This window comes from Stylophora pistillata, chromosome 1, assembly GCF_964205215.1.
Source record: "Stylophora pistillata chromosome 1, jaStyPist1.2, whole genome shotgun sequence".
Lineage (NCBI taxonomy): Eukaryota > Metazoa > Cnidaria > Anthozoa > Scleractinia > Pocilloporidae > Stylophora > Stylophora pistillata.
The window spans coordinates 23176216-23202789 of record NC_142519.1 but is presented as its reverse complement, the minus strand read 5'-3'; the positions used below and the strand labels follow the sequence as shown (position 1 = coordinate 23202789).

Below are 26574 nucleotides of genomic sequence, written 5' to 3'. Positions count from 1 at the left end.
ACCTTTCACCTTATTGACCTTGACGGCTGCTTGACCTTTAGTCACCTCAGCTTTTCCCGTTTTCTTGAACCTTTCAACTCCACGGACTTCACAAAGAATCAAATGAACTTCATTGAGGAAACCTAAACCTTCATGTGAACTCGTCAAAATGTTTTCCCGATCTCCGCGAAATTGGCGCGAAAATTAGGCATGAACTGCAGCAGATGTTAGCAAAATGATACACTTTACATTTTACATGAATTCAAATTAAAAAATCTCTGAAGACACCACCTTCGGGCATCTAATCACCTGAAAAGTAATTAACTAGAAACTTTATTTACAACCTCTGGAAATCACACCAACAGCATTATTTTCTAATGTTTTCTCCCAAGTGTCATTGCCCGAATTAAGAGCGTTTTGACCAAAAAATTACATAATTTCTGCAGCTGGGGAGGCTGCAGCCTCCCCCTGCCTTGTACACCTATGAATTCTTGATTCTCTACAATAAGAAATCTTTTTGCTATATAATAAATCCTTTATTTCCCAAGCTTGTTCGATCAAAATGGCTGGATATTAGCCAGTGTTTTTGCAGTTTCATGGACCTTGACTTGGTCTCCGTCCACTAAAACATAAAAAGCAGAACCTTACTAATTTCCAGCCATCTTGACCTCACGCTTGCTCATTAATGCATGTATATCTAAGCATCAACCAATTGTTAAATAAGCAGAGTCTACACTAGTTACTTACAGCTATCTACTCTGTCTGAAATGGATACAACTATTGACATTGTCTACACAAGATTCACCTATATTGTATGCTGGCTACAATGGAAAGTATACCGCAAATACAGTTATCTACCGTCTGCAACAGATGCAGCCATTTAGGTGCAGTGCTCTAAGGAAAATATTTAAATTTCCCGCGTTGAGGTAGTAAAATAATTTTAAACGAATTCAACAATACCTTTCCACGCATGAAAATAAATTTAACGGGAAAAACGGCTTAAGAAATCAAATGAAAAAGAAAAGCAGAACAGCCTTGAGAAATACCTTGCCTGAACGACTTTTAGATGTTTTGTTGTTCAGCGGTGATAGTGTATACATCAACATTCGCGATTTTTGTGTTTTTTTAAGCCTCTGTGACCACTCCCGTGGTATCTGGAGGAAGGAATCATATGAAGATCTATGTCATTTAGAAGCCATGTGATGCTGAAGAGCCATTTTCTCAAAAAGTTTCATGCCAAATGATGGTGTTTTCTTTCTCTGAGCTCGACATCGTGCTCCTTCGACCTTTAATTACCAGTCTTCTCTCCGATCCCTTGCAGAACCAAAGAGGGGAGGGTGAAGGTAAAATATTTGCGTAAATGGCTCCCGACTACGATTAGTCCCTGCTTTTCGGCAAAGTCCGTTGCACAAGTCAAAAAAAAACTCAGTGAGAAAAAAATTGGATTTCAACGTGCTGCACCTCACTCCCAGAGCTCCGCAACTGATTTTTTTTCTTTATCTGGTGCAGCCGGACTTAGGCCTAGTCCACACGTATCCGGATATTTTCGAAAACGGAGATTTTTTTCTCTGGATTTCGAAAACAGCCGCGTCCACACGAACCGTATTACAATCGTATTTGCCCGTCCACATGTAAACGCGACTACGTTATAAATACGCTAGACTTTACATACGGAGCATGCACAGGCTAATTGCGCATGCGCACTGTGATAAGAATAAGCCTGCGAAAATCAGAGAGTTTGCCGCCATCTTAAATAAATAAATTAATTAATTAATTAACTTTAATAGCTAACTTAATTACTGGTAACCCAGTAGTTTACATTGTGGGCTATAAACAAATAATTCGAATTGAACATAACATTGTTAAGAATCCCAACTAGCCTCCCCGATCTTTGTTTGGGTTCTCCTCGTGTGAATTTCTCCGCTTTATTTCTGTAATTCAGGCTGTTAAGATCCCAATTTCTTCCGAAAAACAAGTAATGAAACGCCAAAATCTTCCAAACAGGCAAGTAAATCGAAAGGGAAAGGGATGACGGACTCGTTCTTGTGGTCAGACGATGAACTTTGAACTACTTTTGAAAGTTACTCACTCCTCGTTGATGACGATTCTGTAAACGAAGTTGTCCCACCACGCACTAGACCCTAACTTTGACGTCGTCGTATTCAAAAACCTTTGTTTTCCACCGTCTACACGAATACAATAAATCTCCGTTTTTAAACATCTACAGTCTGGAGATCGTATTTAAAAATATTCCGTATTTGTCGCCAAAAACGCCGTTTACGTGTGGACAGGGCTGCAAACGGAGAAAAAAATCTCCGTTTTCGAAATATCCGGATACGTGTGGACTAGGCCTTAGCCGAAAAATGTAATTTCTGACGTTTGAGTGACATGGGAACGAATTAGTCAGCAATTATATCCTGACGGCACGTTGAAGAGCATCACGGTAGTTTCGGATTATTTAAGCGTTTCGCAGGAAAATCAAGTCATTCTGGGTCGGTCAGTCTTAGGTTTGACCACTTTCTTTTTTTTCTTTTTTATGTAAGTTTGTTTTACAACTCTCTATAAAATATCACTGCTTTCATTGAATTTTCTGTGTGATTAATAGAATAACTAGGTTTACTTTAATAACCCTTTCCTCGGGGTATAGTGCTGCTGCATTGGATGAGGAATACGTTTCCACATATTTTTTGGCCACTTCTAAAGAGTGGTTTTTTTAGTGGTTTTTCGTATCTGGCGTAGCACAAGCTATTTTTGTATAACCCTTCAGTTTCAGTGAATACTAACAGCACATTGCAGATCAACAACAACAACAGCATTGACTTTATTTTTTAAAATTAAAGAAATAAAGGCCTTTGTAGCCCGCAGTTCTAGGCGGGCTACCTAAACAGACACTGTATAGGCTCTCACACACACACACACACACACACACACACACACACACACACACACACACACACACACACATACACACACATGCATACACACACACACATACACACACACACACATACACACACACACATACACACATACACACATACACACACATAAACACACACATACACACACATACACACACCTACACACACCTACACACACATACATACACACACACATACACACACACACACAGCAATTAAATAAATAAATAAATGGACAGATAAAAATAAATAATATTTAATAGTAGTGATAATCATGTTAAAGGTTTTAACTGAGCCAGTCACACAAGGGATTTTTAACAGGTCAAAGAGCTAATCAGTTGAAACACAAATATAAGCTAGAAAGGTCAACGTAGGGCAAGTCAACATTCATCTCCTCAATTTCAAGGATTTTCAAAAGCAGGTGAGTTAGCTTACGTTTAAAAGGTGCTTTCCTTAGCTTACGAAGTTCAGGGAGGATGCCATTCCATATTTTCGCACCAACTCTAGAAAAGGAAAACAACTGATCAGTTGTTTTCGCCTGTTTCATATAAAAGCTTCCAGCTAATGAGAAACGAGCAGAGTTGGAATGAACCTGTTCAAAGTGAGTAAAAACTTCAGAAATATTGAGAGGAGCACAATGCTTTTTGATGTCATGTAACAGAGAGGCAACCAATTTGAAGTAAAGCATTTTTATCGGTAGAATTCCCGAACGACCAAAAAGAGGCACTGTGAGATGTATAATCGGAAAAATGCATTAGACGAAGAACCCGCTTTTGTAAAATAACGATTTTCTTTAGATGAGTATTTGCGGCTTGGGCCCATGCAAGCAACGAGACCATAGGAAATATACGGTTCGATGAGCGAGAGGTAAATGTTTATAAGAGTAGTGAGCGGTACCAAGTGTCTCAGCCTTGCAATAATACCGATACCTTTGCTTATTTTCGTGGAAATCTAGTCAATATGGTGCTTCCAGGGGAGATTACCGTCAATTAGAAGACCTAGCTATTTAACATATGTCTTACGTTCGAGAGATACCAAATGCTCCGAGTTATTATGAAGTATTTTCAGGTTTACTTCTCGGTATAGTTTGTGTTGATAAGGATGAAAAATAACGAAATTAGATTTAGATACGTTAAGAGATAATTCAGCCATTCACACATTTTTAATAACTCTTCATTGACGACAACCTCAAGTTTGTTTAGACCTTTTTCTGCATATAGTAAATTGGTAGATTGTAGTAAATTAGTAGATCGTAGTAGGATACGTATACTACAAGACTGGCTGACTCATCCTAAATAAAACTTTCACATTGAATATCTCGCCTGAGTGTGGTCAGAATGTAGGACCATTTGTAGTCTGCTAAATACCGCCCAGTATGAGCATGCGCACCGATCAATCAAAACTTCAACATACCCTGTTAAGGACATTAGCCAAAAGGCTCATTTTTTGATTGATTATTGATTAGTTCACTAATTTCAGAATGATCTTAGATAGCCACATAGTTACAATGCTTATCTGTTTTTCTGTATTCCTATTGGTTTTGCAATCGGACCTTTCAGCGTCAACACGCGCATATAAAAGGCAAGTTTAGCGTCCCTTTAATCAGTTCTTCGTAAGTTTTGAATAGCCTTGGTAAACTTTCGCCCTTTCGTTTTCTCAACCTATGGCACATGCGGGACCGATATGTGAGTACCTTTGTAACTTTGTTTTTTCCTTTCCAGTCTTTTCAGTGTTGGGTGACAATATACAAACAAATATTGCAATGATCTCTATGGATTTAAGATTTAAAGGCCAAAGTCGTGCCAATTTGCGAGTCAGTGAACGCCCATCATTTAGATAGAACAATGGGCTGTTCTGTTTTACTTGTATTGTTAGTCTCGTTATAGACGTTTGAGCCCAGTATTTGACACGCGATTCTTTGATTATGTATTCCGCGGCTTTTCATTAGATCGATAGAACTTTGTTGTATTGTTGTTTCAGTTTACGATCGATCGTTCGATAGATTGATTGACTGTAAGAATAATTGTTATTTTCGTCATTGATTGTGGTTCGTGGTCGATTGCCTTTCAAGAATAAAGATTCGTGCAAACTGTCCACTTTGGTTCGTTATGTCGATCAGTAAAATAGTCCTAAACACCTCGTTAACCGCGCTTTGGAGCGACACGCCCTTGAACTTGAGAATTTAGATTTTGGTCACCGTAGACGCTACATACCCCTTCCCCTGAAAAACGTACAGGCAATTGACTGGCGTCCTCTGTGCCCTGGAAGTAGGGAATTCCAACCTTACCTGGCTAGGGTGGAGAATTTGGATAATTATTTCGGCGGAATAAAAGTGTTTTATCTTTTAATATCAAGCGTTTAAAGATAAAGAGTTCACTTCTGTGAGCGAATGGCTTGGGTAGGGTATTTGAACGAACCAATTTCGAAAGTTCAAATGCCCTGGGAGTTGCCTCTGGCGGTGTCGAAGCTTCGAAATGATCTTCGAATTGATCTTCGAACTGATCTACGCATTCAAAATAACTAAGTTAGAGGTCCATTCTATTTGCTTCCCCTTCCATTTAGGAGCAGTCAGTAATACCCAAGTTGGTACATCCATAACCAACCTGGCCTTGAAGACAGTCCCAATAAGTTGTAATTTCAGAACTTCGACCGCCATGTTCAACATTTTCTTTCGTTCTCAGTTCTTTTGTGTCATTCAAACGTGTTGTAGGGGATACAGCCCGATCAGATCTTGCTGAATCAAATGCCAACGTGGGTCTCCACGTGTTCCGTGAGAAAGAGCGGGACCAGATCCCGAGGGTGCCCAAGCTTACCCAGGATCCCCATACGTCCTGCTGCATGGATAGAATGAGATTAGATCCCGCGGGAACCTAGCTGACCAGCCAGTTTGTCTTCTCCAAGCGACATTATTGAACTGAATAGTCTCAAATTGAGATAGGTTTTGACCAAGGGGCTTCAAAAAGTCCTGTCCATATTAACAAGTGAAAAGATTAGTTGAGAAAAACTGAAGCAGATCAGCCGAGCCCTAAAGAGGCCAAATTTTGCGTAGAAATATGTGTAGGTGTCTAAGTTCACTTACCATCCTCCACTGGGATATTTAACGATTATTCCACGAGCGCGCGTTGGATATGAGATGATAGATAGCCAACGAGGCGCGTAGCGCCGATTTGGCTATAATCATCTCATATCCAACAAACGCGAGTGGAATAATTTTTTTATTAAAAAACGCTTCATTAAATTATTAAATTTTATTACATTTTTAGTTCCCTTTCAATTTTAAGCTTATGCGTACGCTTACCATATCGTAGTTTATGGTATACTGGCTCATATACCATAATGGCTAAGCCAATGAAAAGTCTTGAATCGCATTATCCAATGATCCAGTTTCTGATAAATTTTAATATCCGGGTTCCTTTGCAGTACAAACTTGGGGATAATTTTGTTTACCGGCGTCAGTTGCGCAGCCGTGGCGTTCTCTAGTGTGAATCGCTTTTCGTGCTCCCTTTGCGCTTACGTCCACAATAATTCAGATTAAGGCTGTCTATATTCGAGACTTATTGGAATTTTACGAAAGGAACGAGAAGAAAAACCCTGCGGGTAAGGGGGCCGTGCGGGGGGGGGGCTTAATGTGTCTCCTTACTTCCACGTCCCCTCCTTGTAACACCTGAGGAACTCTGATCTGAAACTACTGATAATGTCGTGGGCATGTCGTGGGCTTGTCCCACGCTCGAGACAAATACCGTACACCTAGGCTTTCTCTTACTGGGATATTTCCCGAGTGAGCACACTTCAAAGGAGTTTGATTGTACGACTAATCTATCGTTTATCAAAAATATTTATTTTTACACTTCATGCAACGATTGAAAGAGTACAAGTAATATGAATTCTGAAACAAACTTAAGATTATGTGGTTGGTGAGCAGAGTATTTGTAATTCGCACAGACTGTTCTGAATGCGTTCTCCTTCATCTTAACATATTGGCACTTAAACGAAAGGAAACAATTCAATGTAAATAGATTAGCAGAAGCACTTTTCCGCTCTACAATATTCACGCGTTCTAAAGCAAACACAATAACACACTGACTCGGTCATTAACAAAGTGATATCTTGATTTAACTCTACATTCTCCCAAATAATTTGCAAGGACGCGTATAGCGCATGCGTATAGCAGCTGAAAGGGAGAATTCCTGACCAGGGCCCGGTTGTTCAAAGGGCGAATAACTCTGTCCAATGGATAAATCGCCATCCAGCAGATAAGTGTTAAAAAAAAAAACGTACTGCACTATCCAGCGGATAGAGATTATCCAATAGATAGAGCGTTATCCTCCCTTTGAACAACCGGGGCTAGGAGTTATATAAAGCTAAAGTAACCTATACAGGGTAATGCCTGGTTTTTCAGAACTTCTTTCTTCTTTGTAAGTAAGTAAACTACTAGTTTAATTTGATGGATAAGAAATATTACAGCTATAGATATAGTTTGCAAGTAAATTTGGATATGCATCCTTTCATCTATTGAAAAAAAGTGGTGACATGCAATATATATTGTGCCTAAGCTGAATAAACCAGTGTTTACCTACAATTACAGACATGATCAAGCCTTCTTTATTTTCCTCCCTCCATTAAAAAAGTTAGGAAATGTTGAAATTATAGCTGCAAGCCTACAACTAATCAACTCTCTGATCCATCAAACTACGCACAATCCATTATTACCCGAAGACTTAGCTCAAATCATCAGCCTGTTTCTTGCTCTTCTTTATCCTTTACTTCCTTCAAACGCAGAACTAAATTTCTCATTTCCGACAACATCCTCGCTTGCTCGGCAAATTGATGCTGAACATTTCTCGCTTGCTCGGCAAGTTGATGTTGAACATTCCTCGCTTGCTCGACAAGTTGATGTTGAACATTCCTCGCTTGCTCGGCAAGTTGATGCTGAACATCACCTCTCAGAACTTCAATTTTCTCCTGAATGTCTTCATTTGTTACTCCACTGAAACGGTCTCTGTCACGATAGCACATCTAAAGCGTGCGCAAATCAAACGTTTCAAATGTAAAAAAATACCGGAATCTACGACAGCGATGATAATAGTTGTGAACTGTAAACTCCACTGGGCACAGACTTTTTGTTATACTGGGTGGATAGTTTTGTAAAGTTCACAAACATTTGAAAATTACACAGACTTGAACAAAGTTTTCGTGGTCTTTTCAACACTGGATACGACAAATTTCTGCCTTTCAATGATGGAAATTGATTTCAGCATCTGAGAGCTGCCACAGAGAGAGAGCTCCACCGCCAAATGCTTCTGATTTAGTCACAGGAACAATCTCTTGTGGCTAGAGGAGCTTCCCGAGGTGTAATATGTTAGCAGATCACTAATGAAGCCAAACAAATTACAGCTCTAATTTCTAGCCCATTACCTCCTCGAACATACCTTTGTGAGCACTGTAATGCCTTCATATCCTAATGAGACGAAGGGAAATAGTTCTTGTCCCAAAGTATATTTCATCGAAGAACGCGCCACTTCTTTGCCGTTCAAGGAGAAGAGCACAGGGATTTCGCCCTTGGAGACGTTTTCAAAGTCAACTTCACAGGCGATGAGATCACCACGGTAAGCCATGGCTCCTAAATGATCAACATAAAAAATTTAGCTCATAGCAAAAAGATAATAATAACAACAACAACAAAAAAAAAAAAAACAAACAAACATAAGGTAGTTTGTCACGAAGCCAAGAGTAGATTCCTGTTTTCCCAGTTAAAACACTTTACAGATCTGCGACCTAACTTTACAGTGGTATCTCAAACTTCTGAAAACCTTACTAAATCTTACGATCTCGAACCTTATTCATAGTAGTCGATTATGTCGTACCTATTTTTTAAACACCATTCTTAGCAGTAAGAACATTCTAGACGCTAATGATGAGACATCTCTAAAATAACTCAACAGAATGTTCTGGAATGAGGAGAAGTTTCTAGCAAGGCTTATAAACATAGTGATGTGGTAAGTCAGTGTTATAAATTGTTCTCTCGATTTCTGGAAACTTCGTTATATAGCCAACAATGTAACAACACTGTATGAAATTAAACATTTTTCTTTGCTGCTTGATTTTGATCAATAACCTACCTCTTCGTTCATCCGAAGACAAAGTTTAATCTCCCTTATTCTGTTTATACGAGGAGAATTATCAATATCAATGATCCTAACAGTGTCATATGTTGATATGAATCTAGTTCTTTCTAGGCCTGTAATGTGTTCTCTGTAAAGCATTTGATCGGCAAGCAGAAGGCGAGGGTTCGATCCCCCGCGATCGAAGGATGCAGGTGTCTCTTTTAGTTTTACACTCTAGGCACACGGAATTCGTTCAACACTTTATCTTGCGCGCACAACTACAGTACTTTCCTAATTTATCCAATGTACGTCAGAGTAATCATCTCTAGAGGTCTATCATGATCTCAAAGTGTTTCCCATAACGTTTTCAAACATTTCTGAATCTATTTGTTTTTTTAAAACAGGAACCCATTGTCGCAAGGTTCCCCCTCAGAACCACTGTAGACGTTGACTACGTTACCAAATGCCTCTAGATCGTTGTTGTAGATATCTTAAACTTGTCATCAAAGCAACCCGTACCTTCGACTTCTCTTCCATACTTAGGGTTGCCAGTGTCAAAAATTTTCCCATCGTCCACGTGGTAACCGACTGTTCCAGAATACCAGCCAGGCATTTTGTGACAGTCGTAAAACTCATCCACAACACCAAGTGCCACAATACGCTTCTCCCCAGTCTCCTGAATAAGAACCTGTAAACAAGGACGGACTTTTGTATTGAAGGTGTTGAAGTTGTTAAGGTTACCCCAAGTACCATACTTTCATTTTCTTTCAGTCTTTATTTCACTTATGAGACTGCGGGAATCCTTGCTTCTTACACCAAAACAAAATAATAATAATAATGATTGAGATGTTAGCGATAATATAAACAATCAGCAACCGAAATGATAATGATCATATAAAAAACAAAAGCAGCTCCAATAACAACTGTAATAATGATGATAATCATATAAAAAATAGCACTCATATCAATTATGATATCAATAATAATATTAAAAAAAACGATTACTCTGAAAGGGAATTTGGGCTGAACGAAGGCACCATTACGTTATTCAAAGGTGGGCATCAAAGGTATAACCGCTTGACCTTGACATGCACCTCAAAAAAGTGGAGCAGGGAGTTAAATTCAATCTTTCACATCCGAATGTCATTATGAATATCCTCCTTACTGTTCCCCATACATAAATGCACACATGCATACATGTATACATGCATGCATGCATACATGCATACATGCACCTCAAAGAAGTGGAGCAGGAAGATAAATTCAACCTTTTACACCCTAACATCATTATGAATATCTTCCATACTGTTCCCTATACATTTCTCAAAGTGCTTTCAAGGAGAATTAGTTGAACAATCAAGAGCTTTTTCAGTTGGTGATTATTCACTGTATTCTTGTGCCCTTGATGTTTGATTCAGGGATGATGCTGTAAGTAGAAACTACGTGTTACTCACTCTTAGGGGTTGAAGGGTTCAGTACCCAAATGAGATCGAACTTGACACATTACCATGAAGGAAAAGGTGAGAATAGAATACTACAAGAGGAATATACAGGTTCTTATTAAGAACCAGTCTTGTCTTTCTATTATGGAGGCACAGTTGGGTCCATTCTTAAAAAGTGAGTGTGATAGTGCTCCAAACTAGAAAAGAATACAAGCGCCTATAAAAGAGAGGTTAACATTACCTGGGATTTCCAAAGGGAGGGGTCAAAAGCAGATGTACTAATTTTGCATATCCAGAGAGTCTATCATGGAGCAAGAAGTGTGCGAATTAAATTTGTTGCTCGTAGTAAGTTATTCTCTATAAATCAAAACCACACCTCAAATCGTGGTGTCTCTCGTGTGAAGGGAGACTTGAATTTGGCACTGTGAATGTTGTTAGGCTTTTCCGTTTTACATGTGTCGCAATCAGATCCCATGTAAGTCAGGAGGCAGCCAACGATAGAAATCCCCGGCGAAGCATACCACGCCTATAAATGACGATTGAGCAAAACTTCAGTAACATGAAGGAGCTGCGCAAAGGCGAGGCTAAAAGTTTGACTCACACAAGCATGATTGATTATATCACTCTCCAAATCTAGTTCTCTTTATACATTTCGTAAATAAACCCGTTCAGGTGGCTGGTATGCCAGCTAAACATGTCATGAGACATTGTTCAAAACTGAATATTTCGCCGGAAAGCGAAGCCTCAAGGGCAAATGTGGAATTTTGAGGACAATCTCTTAACCAAAGATATTATCAGCCGACATGACAGCAAGCCAGAAGTGGTTTTAATTATTTCATAACCCTCCCATTAATCTTCGTATGGCGCTTCGACAACAAATTTTGTTGACTTTTTTGTTCTTTCCGGAGCAGCATTTTAGCTCAGCCTTTTAATGTCACTATAAAACGAATTCGTTTTTCTTCAAGGGAAGAAGGAAATTACAACAGAGCATTTATTGAGTGATTTTCTCAAACGCGCATTAAATTTTTGTTTGAGAGAATCGAAAGGGTAATAATGTAAATTAAAAAGATAACAAAGGTGTATCCTGATGTGGCAGGATACAATCACCTTAACATGTGATTGTGGGCCTGAAAAATACTCACGCTTTGGCCAGACGCAAGTTTCTCCTCCTTGTTTCCACGCGGTCGGAATACTTGCCGAACTATCTGATCGGTCAATTTTCGACTTCCTTCATTTTCTTGTACCAAGTGATCTATCTTTTTCCCCTCTAAACAAAACGAGGACACCACGTATTACACTGACCTCATTTGAGTCGTGTTAGAAAAATCGTAAGATGCGCCTCGTCGTAAATAGACCATAATTACTGGAATTCTTTGTGAACTTTTATTTCTTGTTTTATTCTTATAAAAAAAATAAAAATAAATAACGATTTAGCAATGGACATTCCACTGGCTGGCTCTTCTTGTCCACTGTTTCCAGATCGAATTGGAATTTGGAATGTTATCTGTAATGGTTTCAACTTCTTTAGAAACATTCGCAAAGCAAGTTTTGGACTTGAACTTCTTTAGAAACATTCTTTCTTTAGAAAACATTCGCAAAGAAACATTCTTTAGAAACATTCGCAAAGCAAGTCTTGGTAGAATAACATCTATTTGCATCATATCATTTTTATGACCTTATCATAGATTTGTGGGGCTATCTACCAATCTAGCATATCTCTTTACCTGCGAGGGGAAATTCATAACCGTATTTCTCGAAGTACACCCTTTGTAGTTTGTTCACCACTTTATCCAGAGCTTCTTTCTGTCGAATCAAAGAAGGCTCACATCAAAAGTGAAGTAAAATCACTGAGCAGACATCAATTATAACTTTCAACAACAGCAGCTTGTTAAAATCCACAAAATTAATTGGCACTGCGTTACCAGCTTACCCGTCCGCCCTCAGGCGAATCAGGACTGTCTGACGATGTTTTGCACGAACACTTTCGACAGAGGTTCCAGAGTGCAATCAGTGGAACCGACAAAAGGTTGAGAGGGACTGGTATCGGATGATAGGTACTGTAAGTCCTAACAGTAATGGCTCTCTTGAAAGACCACTCCTGGAGTGAATTATCCTAATAATGGAGTAAAAAAGAGGGACTTAACAGCCTCTAAGGCTGGTCTAAAATCACTGAACAGGCGACACAACGTTAGCGGAAGATAAATTTTGACAAATCATATCTAAGAAACTAAATATTTGACATCATTTTGTCTTAAGCGTCATTAGGCCAAAAGACATTGATATATGATCATGGAATCTGAAGAACTCTACGAAAAATGTGTTTTACGCCAAAAAAGTCTGTTTATTGTTGAGAACCTATCATATTTTCTTAATTCAGGATTATGATCAGAATTAATATACTTCAGCAAAGGCAGAGAGACTGTTTAGTACCTTAACCTGCTGATAGGTGTTAGAAAGCAAAGCAATCATCATGTTTATGAGAAGAATAACTGCCATGACTAAGAAGAAGCTGTACAGCACATGAATAAGAGAAACAGAAGGATTGTCGACGGAGTTAAATGCATCTAGGTCAGCTAAGCTCAATAAAGACCAACCAAGGTGTGTCGCCATGGTCCACCAACTGAAGAACAAAAGTAACGAGTTAGATCAAAAAACCGTTCAATTTTTTTAAATTTAGATCCTTATGACCGTCATAACTGTTTCTAAAGATCTTCGTCTCGGAAGCTACTGTGTCACTGCTCCTACATGGCGCAGATTTCAGGTCAGCTCAATTATCAGCACATTCATGTCTTGGTATCCAAAATGATACAATATTTTTTCCAGATGGAAAAACTGTAAGGTGCCTCTTAGGAAGGTTGACGGAATAGTTGAGCTGGCTTTTTTGTGCAGTTTAGGTGGCGAAGTAGCGTTTTTAACAGGCTGTGAAGCCGCGCGAGGGCTGGGGAGCAAAGAGGATTTCTTCAGTCGCACCTCTGCTTCTTGTTCTCGTAACGCTGCAGCCATGAAAGGTAACAGCGTCTTGTCAGCAAGTTTTCATGATGAAGCTGGTAAAACTCGTGGTTTTTCATCAGTACTTATTTTAACACCTATGATTTTTTTTCTCACTTTTATCCCTCTTTAGAGAGACCTTATTTCGCTTTTCCATGAGGTAGATAGGTAGCCATCCATTAATCACTGTTTAAGGTGAGTGAAACCTAGCTGACATAATAGGTTGCTTATTTTTTTGCCTAAAAATTTAAAGCTTTAAATAACGAATTTTAAAACGAAAGCGAAATTCAAGTTTAGCAAAAAGTTTGTGTCATGAGGTGTATTTCAGACATTGGTGTAAAATGTTAAAAAATTAGAGTAACAAATAACAAGAACAATTTTACTCTTACCAAATTATCCCTGATTCACTGCATGCCCTTAAAAAAAGGACAAAATAAATGGTTAAAGAACCGTTGTCATGGTTTACGGTTTAACCCACCGAAATTGTTCCATATTAAGGAACTGAAGGGGGGGGGGGGGGGAAGATGGAACTTTGACACCCAATTTTATTTCACTCGGGAGGGTAGTTCCGTAGAAAATGTTACTGACAATATTTCTGAACCCATCCTTATGGGTGCTTCCAGAAGTATCCCGTCCCCTTCTAAAGGTTAGAGTGAAGCAAGTCACTGACTCCACAATTGTGACAATGACTGACGTAGCGATGCTCTCTCTGGATATCAACCTATCAGATTCTAATGTCAAACCTTTTGTGTAGTAGGGGTGCTACGTAGTTCCTTTGTTAGGCCTCTTTTTGAGACATCCTCCCTGACTATTTATGAAGATTGTCAAAAATCGGCCTTTCATGTAAAGTTTGGCATTCTGATGTAAGCAGTTTTTCTCTCCTGTTGGGCTTCCATCGAAACACTAACTTTCAGTCGATCAGCTTTTAGCCCACTGTTTCCAACATTAGGCACTTAGATATATACTAGGTGTCCGTCCGTAACGTGAAAGAAAAGCTCTCTAAAAACAGAACCCAATAAATTAGCCCAACCAGTTAAAATTTGTCGTTCACGGGTTCGAGAATTGAACAAGTTCATAATCTGTACTCACAAATCCTTCGCGGAGTCTTTCCCTGAAGTATAGGCTTTCTCAGCAACATAAACCTTGGTCATGGCTAAAGAAAATGCCAGAATCGTAGCCAGAAACTGCCACAATATCGTCATGACATCCCACATAACGAAGAACAAAGCGATTTGTATTTCACCCATTCTCCGCGTGCGCTCAATGACCTGACCAAAGGCCCTCAGTGTGAGAAACATGGCGATGAAGCCATACGAATACTCTGACACAGCCAAGAGTCTGTTGTCTGATACCTCTGTGGCGCTTTTCCATGTGATTATGCGCAAGATGAAGGTAATCAGGTAGAAAACAAGAATAATGAAGTCAAGCACATTCCAACGGTCACTATAAAAGTAATGGATATCAACTGCATCAGAAGAGCATTATTTCACATAATCAATGGAGAGATCTTGTGTTATTCACAAGCAAAATAATCAGTTCTTGTATGTACCATTATCTGTTGTAACAAAGAGCATGATGACCCAATTAATGGCGTACCATAACAATAAACACTGGCTGCTACTGATGCAGCCAGGCAGTGAAGAGAATCGTATCATGATTGATTGATGCAGCTGTGAACGATGACCAGTGCACCTAAGCAAAGAATAGTAGCCTGATTTGCTGACCTTAGACAAACTCTTTTCCCCATCCTTAAAAATCTAGTTTTGTCAAAGACATATAACTAGAAAACGGCCAATCAAAACCTGAAATACCTGAAATAGGTATTAAGATTCTTTAGTAAAATATTGTCTTCTCCTGCCTCATTTTCCTCATTTGCCTCATTTGCTTCATTTGCCTCATCCTCAGGCGAACGTACTTGATAGCTGGATCCATCTTTATTTCCCTTCGATAGCGTTGGTGCTTTTATTCCATCCTTTTTGTCAGTAGGCTTCTTCAGCAAAACCTTGTCTTCTCCAGCCTCATTTGTTTCTTGTTGATCCTCAGGTACCTGGTGGCTGAATCCATCCCCATTTTCTCTTGGTGCTTTTATTCTAGCATTTTTAGCGCTTAAAAACTGATCCACCTCCATTAAAACGCGTCCCAGGAAAAATACTAAAATAAACCATTCTATTTGACGGAAGACAACAGTTGAAGGGGACAGGCAAATGGTGAAGTGAAGACCAAGGAGGGTAAGGTAGCTCAGCGTATCGCGAACAAAGACGAAATAAGGAGTCGTAAAGTAATCCTTGTATTTCTCTGAAAGATATGATAGTAACTATATTTATACTAGGAAGACAATGATTGAGACGAAAGCTTAGGATAGAAACTATCAAAAGAAAACTCAGATTTCAAGGATAGTCTCTCGAAAATTCAGGAAAAAATGTAACGTTCTTTAGAAATCTAAGTACTAAAAATAGCCCACACTCACCATAGATGTTCTTTCCCTCGATACCTGCAAGGAAAGTGAATCATCTCAATTATAAAGCCGGTCACACTTCCGCGCAGTGAAGAGAGATCTGAGAGCTAAATATACATCACCGCTGTAACTTTTCTCAATTTGAATTGTAATAACGGCAAGTAATACTTTCCGAAACCAACTAGGAATAATCATTCTTAGAATGTGTGCTGTCTTATCATAATGTTAAACCTGCTCAAGTTACCTTGTACGACAGCTGTCCCCAACGTCTCGGGTGAAACGTATTCTCCAAAGTGACACGCTGTGCCATCTTTAGTTGCCATTCCACCTAATTCTGATAACTTGGCGTACTCCCCGATACCAACGGGAAAGATGTCAACTTTATAACCCTTTATCTCCTTTACTAAGGTCAATAGAAACTCGGTGCTGGTTCCCCCCACCATATGTAACGAGTCATTAAGAAAGAGCACGACCACCTAATGTAAAAATAAAATAAAAAATGTGATATTTAATTATTTGATTCTAAACACCAAATTTATAATGTTTATCAATTATGATTATCATCTTGGAACTACACCAGCCTTCTAATAATGTCAGTTATTAGTTTTCTCGACAAGGAAACACTGAGGAAGGAAAAACACACCTTGCTCTTAATGATTCCCTCAAATTCGTTTTAGGAAAAATAATAAAAAAATACCTCAGAGTTTCCATTTGAACCAGAAATCAACTGTAGCGTGCGGTAGCCAAAATCAATCAACGTTGAATATTAATTGGTAACTAAAGAGAGATTTAGCACCGTGTTTAAGTGAAACGAGAACGGCAAGAGTGACCACGTGATTTTGTTTTTCCCGCCATTTTTTCACGTTTGCCGGTTGCGCTTTGCTTTTTTGCGTGAAAGTAACCTGTTTCGCGTTTGCCGTGTACGTGGGATTTTCTTCATCAATTTCTCTCACAGACCACAGGTTAATTGCTGGAGGAAGGGCACCCAAACTATTTCTTGTCAGTCATACAAGGGCGCCTTCAAATCCACCATGACGTGAGCTCACGCGAAGCCAAAGCAGTAAGGTTCACGCTATTTATGTGAAACATGAAAAGGCAAGCTGACATTTGCCGTTTCACGCTAACGCGGCGCTAAACCTCTCATAGAACTTACCAAGGCGAGGATCGAAAAATGAGCCTATGAAACAAGTTAAGGGACAGAACGCGACAGAGCTCCGGAAAACGGTTGCGCACGCGTCTACCTCACCTTTTTGGCCTCCTCCCCAGCAGTTTGGTTTGCGAATGCAGTTCGGATGGTCGTAAGATCTCCATGGAGTGGACTGGTAGAGTTTGGCTTTTCTAACAAGTCAATCTTCTCTCGAAGTGCATCCTCAGTAGAGAAACTCTCTTCAAAGTTGACATTACCGATCATTTCCTTGTTCTTATGTAAAACACAGTATTTGGCAGAGTGGCAGCCATATTCACCAGTGATGTACTTTATCGTCTTTTTAATCAGATCAAATTCTTTTTTTGAGGTATCTTTGCCCAGCGTCAAAACAAAACACATTTTCGTTTCTGCAAAATTATCAAGGAAAGCATCACAGGCTATGCGATAAAATCACTGATCGATAAAGAAGACATACAATAACTGACATCAAACATCTCAACAACTCCCCAGTTGCGTCCAATCTCAAGACTTGATTCCAGCAATCATAATCATTCTTAAGACTGTTATGATCTGGTGGGAACAAATTGTTTTTATCAACTGAGTTGATAATATTCGCACTGACCAGGGGTATTCGCACTGACCCTCGAAACGGCAGCTTTAGTAACTCTTAGCGGGAGGCTTTGACTCAGTTGATAAAACCAAGTTATCTCGCAAATCATTAGTTCCAGCGCTTTATTTGAAAAACACTCCAGTTTAATGAGATCTTGTACTCGTAAGAACGTCTCATGGTCAGAATCAACCAGATTGTCGAGATAGGGTAAGTTCTTTCGAGTAAAGCTTGAAAGGTCGTGCAACAAATCATTGTCGCCAGGAATTAAGAGTAATTAAAAAATGACACGTTTTTCGGCATAACTAACAAAATAGTATGTTTCATAGTTCTCCCAAGGAATCCTCGTTGTGTCAGTTGAGAGGGCCTAGCGTACGCACAAACTCAGTTTTATGGACGGAGGTTAAGACGCAAAAAGCTATCATCCTCTGCCCTTCATCCTCCCCCCCTCCCCCAGGCCCAAACTTTTTGAATACCTGGGAGCTTGCTAAACAGATTAATGACAAATTACCATGTACTGTAAGATTTCAACTACCTTAACGAATGCAAAAAAAAACCACCTTACAAACCTCTTTTTCTCCTTAACGCCCGTTTTATCTTGTGTAGAACGAAGAAAATGGCAAAGAGGAGGGGGAAGAAGGCGATGTCAAACACTGTCCAGAGGTTGAGAAAAAGGTATCCCCAACGCTTAGGTGTCCGCCATGATTCTTTTCTTACTTTGAAAAAGGAGCGGTACCATCTGGATTTAAGCAAGTTATACACCACTGGATGAGAGATGAACTGCGAAAAAATTCGTCGCCATACATTATTTTAAACAATAAGCTGAATTTGCATCGGTTCTTGTATATTACCTATCGGAGGAGAACCTCATAGATGACGTCACCGTAAACAAAGTTCTCCTTCATTGTATTTAAACAATACTAGCAACACATCAGTGACGCTCTCGGCTGAGCCTCCTACGCCACTTTTTTGTCCTTACCACATTTTGACGTCATCTGTGATCTAAAACAGAAAAGCCATGCCAAAACAAGGATAAAAGATTCCTCAGAAACAACTAATACAATTCAGGTGGAAAATAAATTCTGGCCAGATCAGCTATTGCGTCGAGATATAGGCATGTTCATCGTCTTTTAATCATTCAGTTTTATGACACATCATTTAGTGGATTCACAATAATATAATTTGCTTTCACTACAGTTCCTCTGTTACTTTGTGCGGACAGTGCAAAGACATTCAAATGACGTGCTGTATAATGAGATGGTACCAAATATAATATTGTGCGCACAAAACTCATAATTATCTTTTCCCCGTTGTAATATCACACAAGGCTTCGTCAGAGGCAGTTTTTGAAGACATTGTTGTCTCTCTTCTTTCCTTTCCTTTTCCTTTCCTTTCTATGACCTCCACTTCGTCTCGATCCATGAAAAAGAACTCAGCCAATATCCAGCCATCTTACCTCACGCTTGGTCAATAACGCATACGTATTGGTTAGAAACCATTTTTACTACTCGTTTAGTACCTTCTTTTGCTTCTTGTCGATCGCCTCGTCCACCACATCATCAAAACAACTTTGAAATGTATTTCTGGTATCGGCGTCGGCTTTAAGAGGGTCTATTAAGGCTGATGTAAACCCGTCTATAGATTTTTCCAGCATCTCTAGATCGTCTTTCTCCGGGTTTGCACCATGTGCTAAATCTCGGAGTTGTTTGCTGACCTATGTTTGACAAGAAATACAGTTATCCCTTTAATCAAAAGGTCTTTTAAAATGAATGTTATTGTTTCTGATTCCTTGTTAGCCTCACGTTCTTGAAAGTGGTAGGAGAGTTTTTCAATTGTGGGAGAAAGAGCTAAGAAAGAAAAAAAAACTGAAAAAGACGTGATTGCAAGTCAGTGTGACATTTCAAGGGTGATAAAGATACAAGTACACTCTCGGATAGTGAACAAGTTACAAGTGGCTTGAGTTTTGAAGCTAAAAGCTGAGAGAGTAGCAGACTTATGAATAGCTAGTTATATGGAGTATTGAAATCAAATCACAGTAGTTAAGGATCACTTTTGTCATTTGGTCTGGCGAAACAGCCTTAAGTTAAGTATGCCAGTAAAATAGGTAAAGATAAAATTATCAGACCAACCTGGAAAGCTTTGAGTAAGGCATTACTTTTACACCTTGTCAGGGTTTTTGGAGTTACTTTTTGTTCAATCGCATCAAAATCACCTTTACGCAGCACTTTTTTCAAATCTTTCTCTGTTTCTGTAAAACAATCAGACAAACGCAAGAGTGATACACAAGTATGAACCTTTAGTGGCTAAACAACCACCAAAGTTACAAATTTCAACATGAAAGATAGAAAAGAGGTAGGTTCGATTTCCAAGACCCTCTCAATGTGGCCCTCGTTTCTTATGTGATGAACAGTCGTCAGGTAAGGAAGAAACTCAAGAATAAACAAATTGAGTGCACGTTGACTTTGTAAAACTAATGTTTAAGTGGTCTGTTTATTTGCGTTTTCTTAGGTGCCCTCTTTCACTGACTTACTTTCACGTTCAGATTGTTGCTCAGAAGCATCGATACCATCATGCTCGTCCTCTGGTTCTATAAATAGATGGTAAAAACGAAATTTAGATTAAAGTTTGTTAGGTGTTTGCTTAGACAATAGAGAGATTTAGCATCGAGTTTACGTGAAAAGGCAAACGTCAGCTGGCCCTATCACGTTTCACGTTAAATAGCGTTAACCTTGCTGCTTTTGCTAAAAGTGAGCTCACGTCACAGTGGATTTGAGGGTGCTCCTGTACGACTTACAAGAAATAATTTTGGTGCCCTTTCTCCGGCAATTAACTTCCAGTCTATGATTTTAAAAGCGACGAAATTCTTACATACACAACAAAAAAAAAAAAAACAGGTTACTTTTGTTATGACGTAATGCTAAGCACGTGATTCTCCTTGAGCGTGCAGTGTTTACTTTTGTACCTTTGTTACTTGCCGCCATTAAACTAGTTGAGTTTGCACCTATATAGTCTCTATTGTCTATCCAAACACTACAACTTTCACACTTAGAAACGGCAAAGCGCAGTCAGCAAACGTGAAAAAATGGCGGGAAAAACAAGGTCGTGTGGTCACTCTTGCAGTTCACGTCTCGCGTATACGTGGTGCTAAATCTCTCCAATGGTAGATAACAAGTGACGTCAAAAGTGGTAGAACGAAAATAATCGGCACATAAGGTTAAGGTGCGTGCAGATGTCGCTGATATTCATTTTTTTAAACCAAATTTTGACTCCATTTTTCATCTATACGTAGACATGGGCTTAATCGTACACACATTTTGATCAGTTGGCTTTTCTTATGATTTATCAGAGGAGAGACGCATACCAATAGCTCAGTCCAAAAATTAACGCAACAGTTATCAAACTTTGCTTCATGCTTGCTGAGGTGGAGGCGAAAAAGCTTATCTGATGCTAGTCACGCGCCCGTGCTCTTATAGATCATTGGCAACAGCTAATTATCATAGCCGCACTGTCAATTGAGTTCATTGTATAACTATGTGCAGCTGTTGCTTGCAGAAAGAAGCTTTTCATCTATGGAGAAGAAAAAAGAGGATGAAGGCAAGGTACTCCTTGACTACGAGATGGCAAATTACCTTCCTGGTGACGGCATCCGCTCGAACAACGAATCTAATCAAGCTAGTTGAATACGCTTGGCAAAGAAAACGAGTCAAGTGGGGAATCCATGTTACATGATTCGATTTTTTCCAACCAAAGACAAAACGTGTGTTGGGCTTTTTTCTTGTCCTCAGTCTAACTCATCTCTGATAAGAAGCCAAAATGCGTGCAGTGACCACAAATGACTAAGTACAGTTGAGATCCACAATGCAATATGCTGCAAATGCCTATAACTTTAGCCATATAAGTGTGTCAGTCGTAAACCGGGTAAACTTCTCGAACCTTTTTCTCTTTTTATTGATTATCCTCTTCATCGGTCCAACCCAACCATGGTGATAGCTTCAGTTTGGCAATTTAATTCAAGAGAAACTAAACTGAACGTATCAACAAAATTCTTTAACGGGTAGATCAATTAAGAATTACGACGGGTTATCATGAAGCTCGCCAATCCTTAAGACTTTCTGTGATTATACTTACCAAAACCACTAGGAATTTTCCCATCGACCTGATCCTGATAACATCGAGATATGGAATCGTTCCTGATACTACGATTAGGTGGTGGCTCTCTCTCGTTCATTGAAGACAGAGGGTCAGGCAGAGGGTCAGGCAGAGGGTCAGGCAGAGGCTCGTCTCTAGTTACTACCCTACGTTTAATTGATGGCTTTCTCTCCGTGCATCTCGGGAGCATTACAGGAAAACGGTCACCCAGATGCTCTTCTTCAATTACTACCATCGGTTTGTCCATAACTAACAGCTCCACTTCCTCTACTGCATCAAATCTAATGCAAAATTGACAGCATGGAATCATAAATCAGGTATTCTATGCATTAACAGCGTAACTGTAGTGAATGCTTGGTTCACGCTGTGCGACATAAGGACATAACGACAATGATATAAATCACGAAATTACATTAAAATGTTCTAGTACATTCAGAATGTTACGTTGTTTATCTTGCTTGAGTGGAACGCTTAGTCATGCATTATCCTCACAGACCTAGAAACACTCGTAACGAGCAGCTTATAAAGAGGGCCTGCCTGCATTCTAAGCATGCCGATTTAAAATTAGAAAGTGATTTTATAGACTGTCACGCACTCTATATAAGGGGAGGTGGGATTCAATAAAGCTGTTTATAACATCGCTCGCAGTGCTTGTGGGCAAGATGAAGCGAATCCTTTGTTCTGATTGGCTACCCCACCGGGCAAGATGGGTCCATCTTGCTCGCTCGGGATTGCCCGCATCGATCCCGCGCATGAAAAAAATAGATTTAGAACAACGTTCGTAATTCTTGGACAATTTCGGCGATAGAAACGCAAAAAGCGGCAGAAGACAATCAAAACGAAGAAGTCAGAAACGACTCTTGTGAGTTTGTTGTGCTAAAAACACAGCTGGCTTTCTTTCCCGGCTCTCAAGTAAACAAGTCATTCTTACTTCTTAGTAAAGCGAAGTCTTTTTGCAATATGGTAAATTCCTTATTAACCAAGCTTGTTATGTCAAGATGGCTGGATATTAGCCTCGTTCTTTTTTCCGCATTTTTATGGACCTTGACCTCGTCTCGGTCCATAAAAATGCAAAAAAAAAAAAACTCGGCCAATATCCAGTCATCTTGACCTCACGCTTGGTTAATAACGCATACGTGTTACAAGTGACTTCCGCAGTTTCTGTAGCAGCTAAAATGTAACTATGTGATTAAAAACTGAAGACTGTAGACTGTATTTATTAAGAAAAACATTGCAGTTAAAAAACTGAATTGCGTCTCTTTACAAGAAAGAAATAAGAAATGATCTATAACTACCACTATAATAAAATTACAAAGACGACTACTCTTAAAAATCACTTAAATGCTTCCCTCGCACTCTTAACAGTGACTGAATTTCCAAATCTATTTGTCTTTACAAGAGGCGTGGCAAACCTCCTCTGCCTTCTCAGCTCATATGAAATAGAAAGTGAGGGAGGCAGGAATATGGTAATCTTATTACGTGAATCATTAACAATAGACTTACACAGATGCTCTGTCAAATTTTCCTAATGGGCCCGGATGGACTCGAGCCCTGCTAACCGAAGGGCGTCCGAGTAGTGCATCCTGGGAAAAATGCATGAGAGGGCCCTCCTTTGCACACTTTCAAGCTCAACTTGAAGATACTTTGTAAACTGTGATGGAAAACAGGGCAAACGTAATCTAGAGAAGACCCAATACATGCGCAAAAATATGTTACAAGATCTGAAGTGGGAATATGCGCACGCTTAAGATGAATAAGAAAGTACAATTTCTTAGACGCTTTCTTGACAAGTTCTTCTATATGGTCGTTCCACGTTAATGTATCATTGATTGTCAAACCGAGTAACTGTGCTCTGTATGGTTTGGATAGGAGATCCGTCTATGCAAAGCTTAGGGAGTTGCGGAGGATCACGAATGAAGGATATAACTAATTCTTTTGTTTTCTCGCCATTAAGCTGGAACAAATTTTCCTTGGACGAGTCGTAGATAGCATCTACTGACTGCTTCTTTTGACTTGTTCTGTTGGCCTTTAGGTATGCTCTCTGATACCGTAGCATCATCAACATATTTCCACATGTTAAAGATACTTGGAACCGTCAAGTCACTGATCATTAAAAGAAAAAGCCAGGGACTCAACTTTGTCCCTGGTGGTACTCCAGATGGCACTGTGCCCCACTCTGAAAGGAAGTCCTTTCCAAGTTTGACTCTTTGAGATCTTCCTGAAAGAAAGTCAATAACCCAGTTGATCACGCTATTAGGAATATTTACCTGCTTCAGTTTGTTGACCAAAATCTTGTGGTCTATGAGGTCATAGGCCTTTCGATAATCAAAGAGGAGGACACGCACAGAAGCACCGTTACCATCCGTTGCTTCGAGGCCACTTATGAATCATACTATCGAGTGCCAACACGGTTGAAGAACCAGATATGGTACCAAACTGGTTGGAGTCAACTAAGCTCTCTAAGGCAGGCTTTGTGTAATCAGAAACAATAAAGTCCTCGGATATTTTCGAGAGGGTACAAGTGAGAGAGATTGGACGCAGTTCCTTTTTTGGGTCGGTGGCTTGCTTCACCTTAGGCAGGGAGGTGACAAGTGCAATTTTCCACATAGAGGATAGTTTTTGCATTCAGGATGTTTTGAATAGGGGTAACTAGAATTTCGGCGTACTCCTTTAACACCCAGTTGGAAAGACCATCCGGGCCACGGGCTTTATACTTATTCAGGTGAAGCTGGTTGTTATTCACTCTTTGCACGGACACCTCTAGGAACTCCGGATTCTCTTCTAGGGGCAACTGTAAGGCCACACGCTCTCTCTCTCGATGGGCTCGTAAGATTGAAGTGGCTCCAGTAATGCATGGTTGATGGAATTAGCAACTTCTGTTGGAGACAAGAGATACGGGCATCTAACTGGTCGTGGTCTGACCTACGACGCACTGCATAGGACAGGGTGAGGTGGAGGATGGAGGTTGTTGGCCCATACCTCACCCGAGGCCAAGGGCATGAGTGAGTGAGTGAGTTGGAGACAAGTTGTTGTACTCAGGAACATTGAGGGAGGAAAATAGATACGAATTTTGCTTTTTTGATCCGCTGAGCCTATTCACTTCCTTCCACCACCGGCGCGGGTTGACACCTTTAAGATCTTACACCTTGGAATTGTAATAATTTGCTTTACACCGTTTCCTTTAGCTATTTACTGCGTTTCGTTAGTACTTGTACATCAGGCTTGACTTGTTGGCGTGAAAAGCTTGCTGGCGCATGCGTATTAACTGCTTTAGCTTGACCGACATCTAAGGGGCTGTGCGATTATCGGAGGGGAAAGGAAGAGTGGAGGCCAAGTATATATTTAAAGCTCTACCTTTAATGGGAAGAGGAGCTCACAAGAGCAAGGTCTGAGGTCAACTGAACTGTTGCATAATCACATCAGGATATTTATAAGTCGAGCGCGGTTGGTAGGTAAGAGGATTAAGGGCTAATCCCACAGGGGCGTCCTCTGGGTAGACTTGGATCGTTCTCTCTGGCATCATAGTTAGTAGAGGGAACTACTAACTACGCTGGCATGATATTACTCAAAACAAACAAACAAAAAGCTACCCATGATTTTGGGAATTTTGTTTGTTTTACGGAATTTGTTGTATTTTCTTTTCGAGTTTTTGTTTAAGCCAATTTGTTAGCTCCCAGTTTGGAATTTTGGACTCCAGCCTCTATTTTCGTTACTAGATTTTTACCTTTGTTAGACTGAAATCGTCACAGAATCTAATTTGTGAGTCATTCAAGAGGACGTGATAAAAGGGCACGATCCGAGCAGAGCCGTATTCCCAGAGGAAGTCAATCGCTTCTGGTATTTTTTCCGTTTATCGAAGAGTAATTTGCATAATAATGAGTACGAGGTTAAACAAAAATGTCGCGGCTAAAACATGTTTAAAACAACCGTCACCAAGTCAGGACCGAGAGAACTAAAGCCAGGATTTCTATATAAGAATTAACTCCCAACGAACATATTACCTCAACAAAGTTCTCTTTCCTATGCGGCAATTGATTTCGAAGTTAATCGAAAGTTAATGTATTTGAATAAAAATACATTAATTTCCGTAATATTCAACAGCTCAATTCTACTGTTAGATAGAGCAAAGTCGAATCAACTGCGGATGAGAAACCCACTTCATCTGTTATGTCCCACACAACTATCATTCTCTCAGAAGATGAAAACATCACGCTAGCCGCAAATAAGAACTCGTTGTGACATGAGAATCCCGGATCAAATTCTTCACAGTCATTACTTACTTCTTACTATTACCAAGGCCGGCCATTATGTTCCAGTGCGAGCTGTCTGGAAGTCTTTATGAACTATATGCTGTAAAGGAGTTCTACAAAATAGCAACTGTAATAAGAATCGATTAGCTGCCCTTCCCACAGGCAGCCCAAGCTCACTACGAGAAAAGCGGACGTGACTCTTACCGTGTTGCGTAACGTTTTATATTTATAAAGGTTTGTATGGGATGTTATCGGTTTGCCTTAAAAGAGAGAAAAAAATGTCTTGTTTTGAAATATAATGGGCTCACTTTATTGCCTTGTTGTTTTCTTTGTTGATTCCGAACGTCTCAGGCCATTTTGAAGCGTTTTCGGCGAGTTAGCGCTACCAACATAGCGCTAACTCGCCGAAAACGCTTCAAAATGGCCTGAGACGTTCGGAATCAACAAAGAAAACAACAAGGCAATAAAGTGAGCCCATTATATTTCAAAACAAGACATTTTTTTCTCTCTTTTAAGGCAAACCGATAACATC

General features: G+C 39.7%; 1 protein-coding gene across 2 annotated transcripts; it reads right to left on the bottom strand.

The window, feature by feature from the left end:
* Positions 1 to 6717: 6717 nt before the first annotated feature.
* Positions 6718 to 26421, bottom strand: LOC111331395 (uncharacterized). 2 transcript variants are annotated; one of them, XM_088745309.1, is made up of 21 exons: positions 26073 to 26421; positions 23296 to 24668; positions 21772 to 22073; positions 20174 to 20230; positions 19773 to 19891; positions 19163 to 19357; positions 18213 to 18423; positions 17136 to 17443; positions 16134 to 16365; positions 15902 to 15925; positions 15246 to 15729; positions 14524 to 14877; positions 13824 to 13850; positions 12877 to 13066; positions 12377 to 12559; positions 12171 to 12249; positions 11589 to 11713; positions 10823 to 10972; positions 9524 to 9692; positions 8330 to 8520; positions 6718 to 7916 (listed from the first exon to the last, which is right to left on the bottom strand). In XM_088745309.1, exons 2-21 carry the CDS (start codon positions 23388 to 23390, stop codon positions 7632 to 7634), a joined length of 3780 nt encoding a protein of 1259 aa, XP_088601435.1. In that variant the 5' UTR covers positions 23391 to 24668; positions 26073 to 26421; the 3' UTR covers positions 6718 to 7631. The 2 variants fall into 2 exon arrangements, with proteins under 2 accessions (XP_088601435.1, XP_088601438.1); XM_088745312.1 differs by lacking the exon at positions 23296 to 24668 and having other exon boundaries at positions 26073 to 26420.
* Positions 26422 to 26574: the final 153 nt, after the last annotated feature.

Coding starts and splice junctions, on each gene's coding strand:
- LOC111331395 (XM_088745309.1), bottom strand. CDS start 23,390: ATGCATTTTTCCCAGGATGCACTACTCGGACGCCCTTCGGTTAGCAGG. Junction 17,444..18,212: donor GGCGTTAAGGAGAAAAAGAG/GTTTGTAAGGTG, acceptor ATAATTTTGCAG/AAACGAAAATGTGTTTTGTT. Junction 8,521..9,523: donor GTATGGAAGAGAAGTCGAAG/GTACGGGTTGCT, acceptor TTGATCATTTAG/GAGCCATGGCTTACCGTGGT.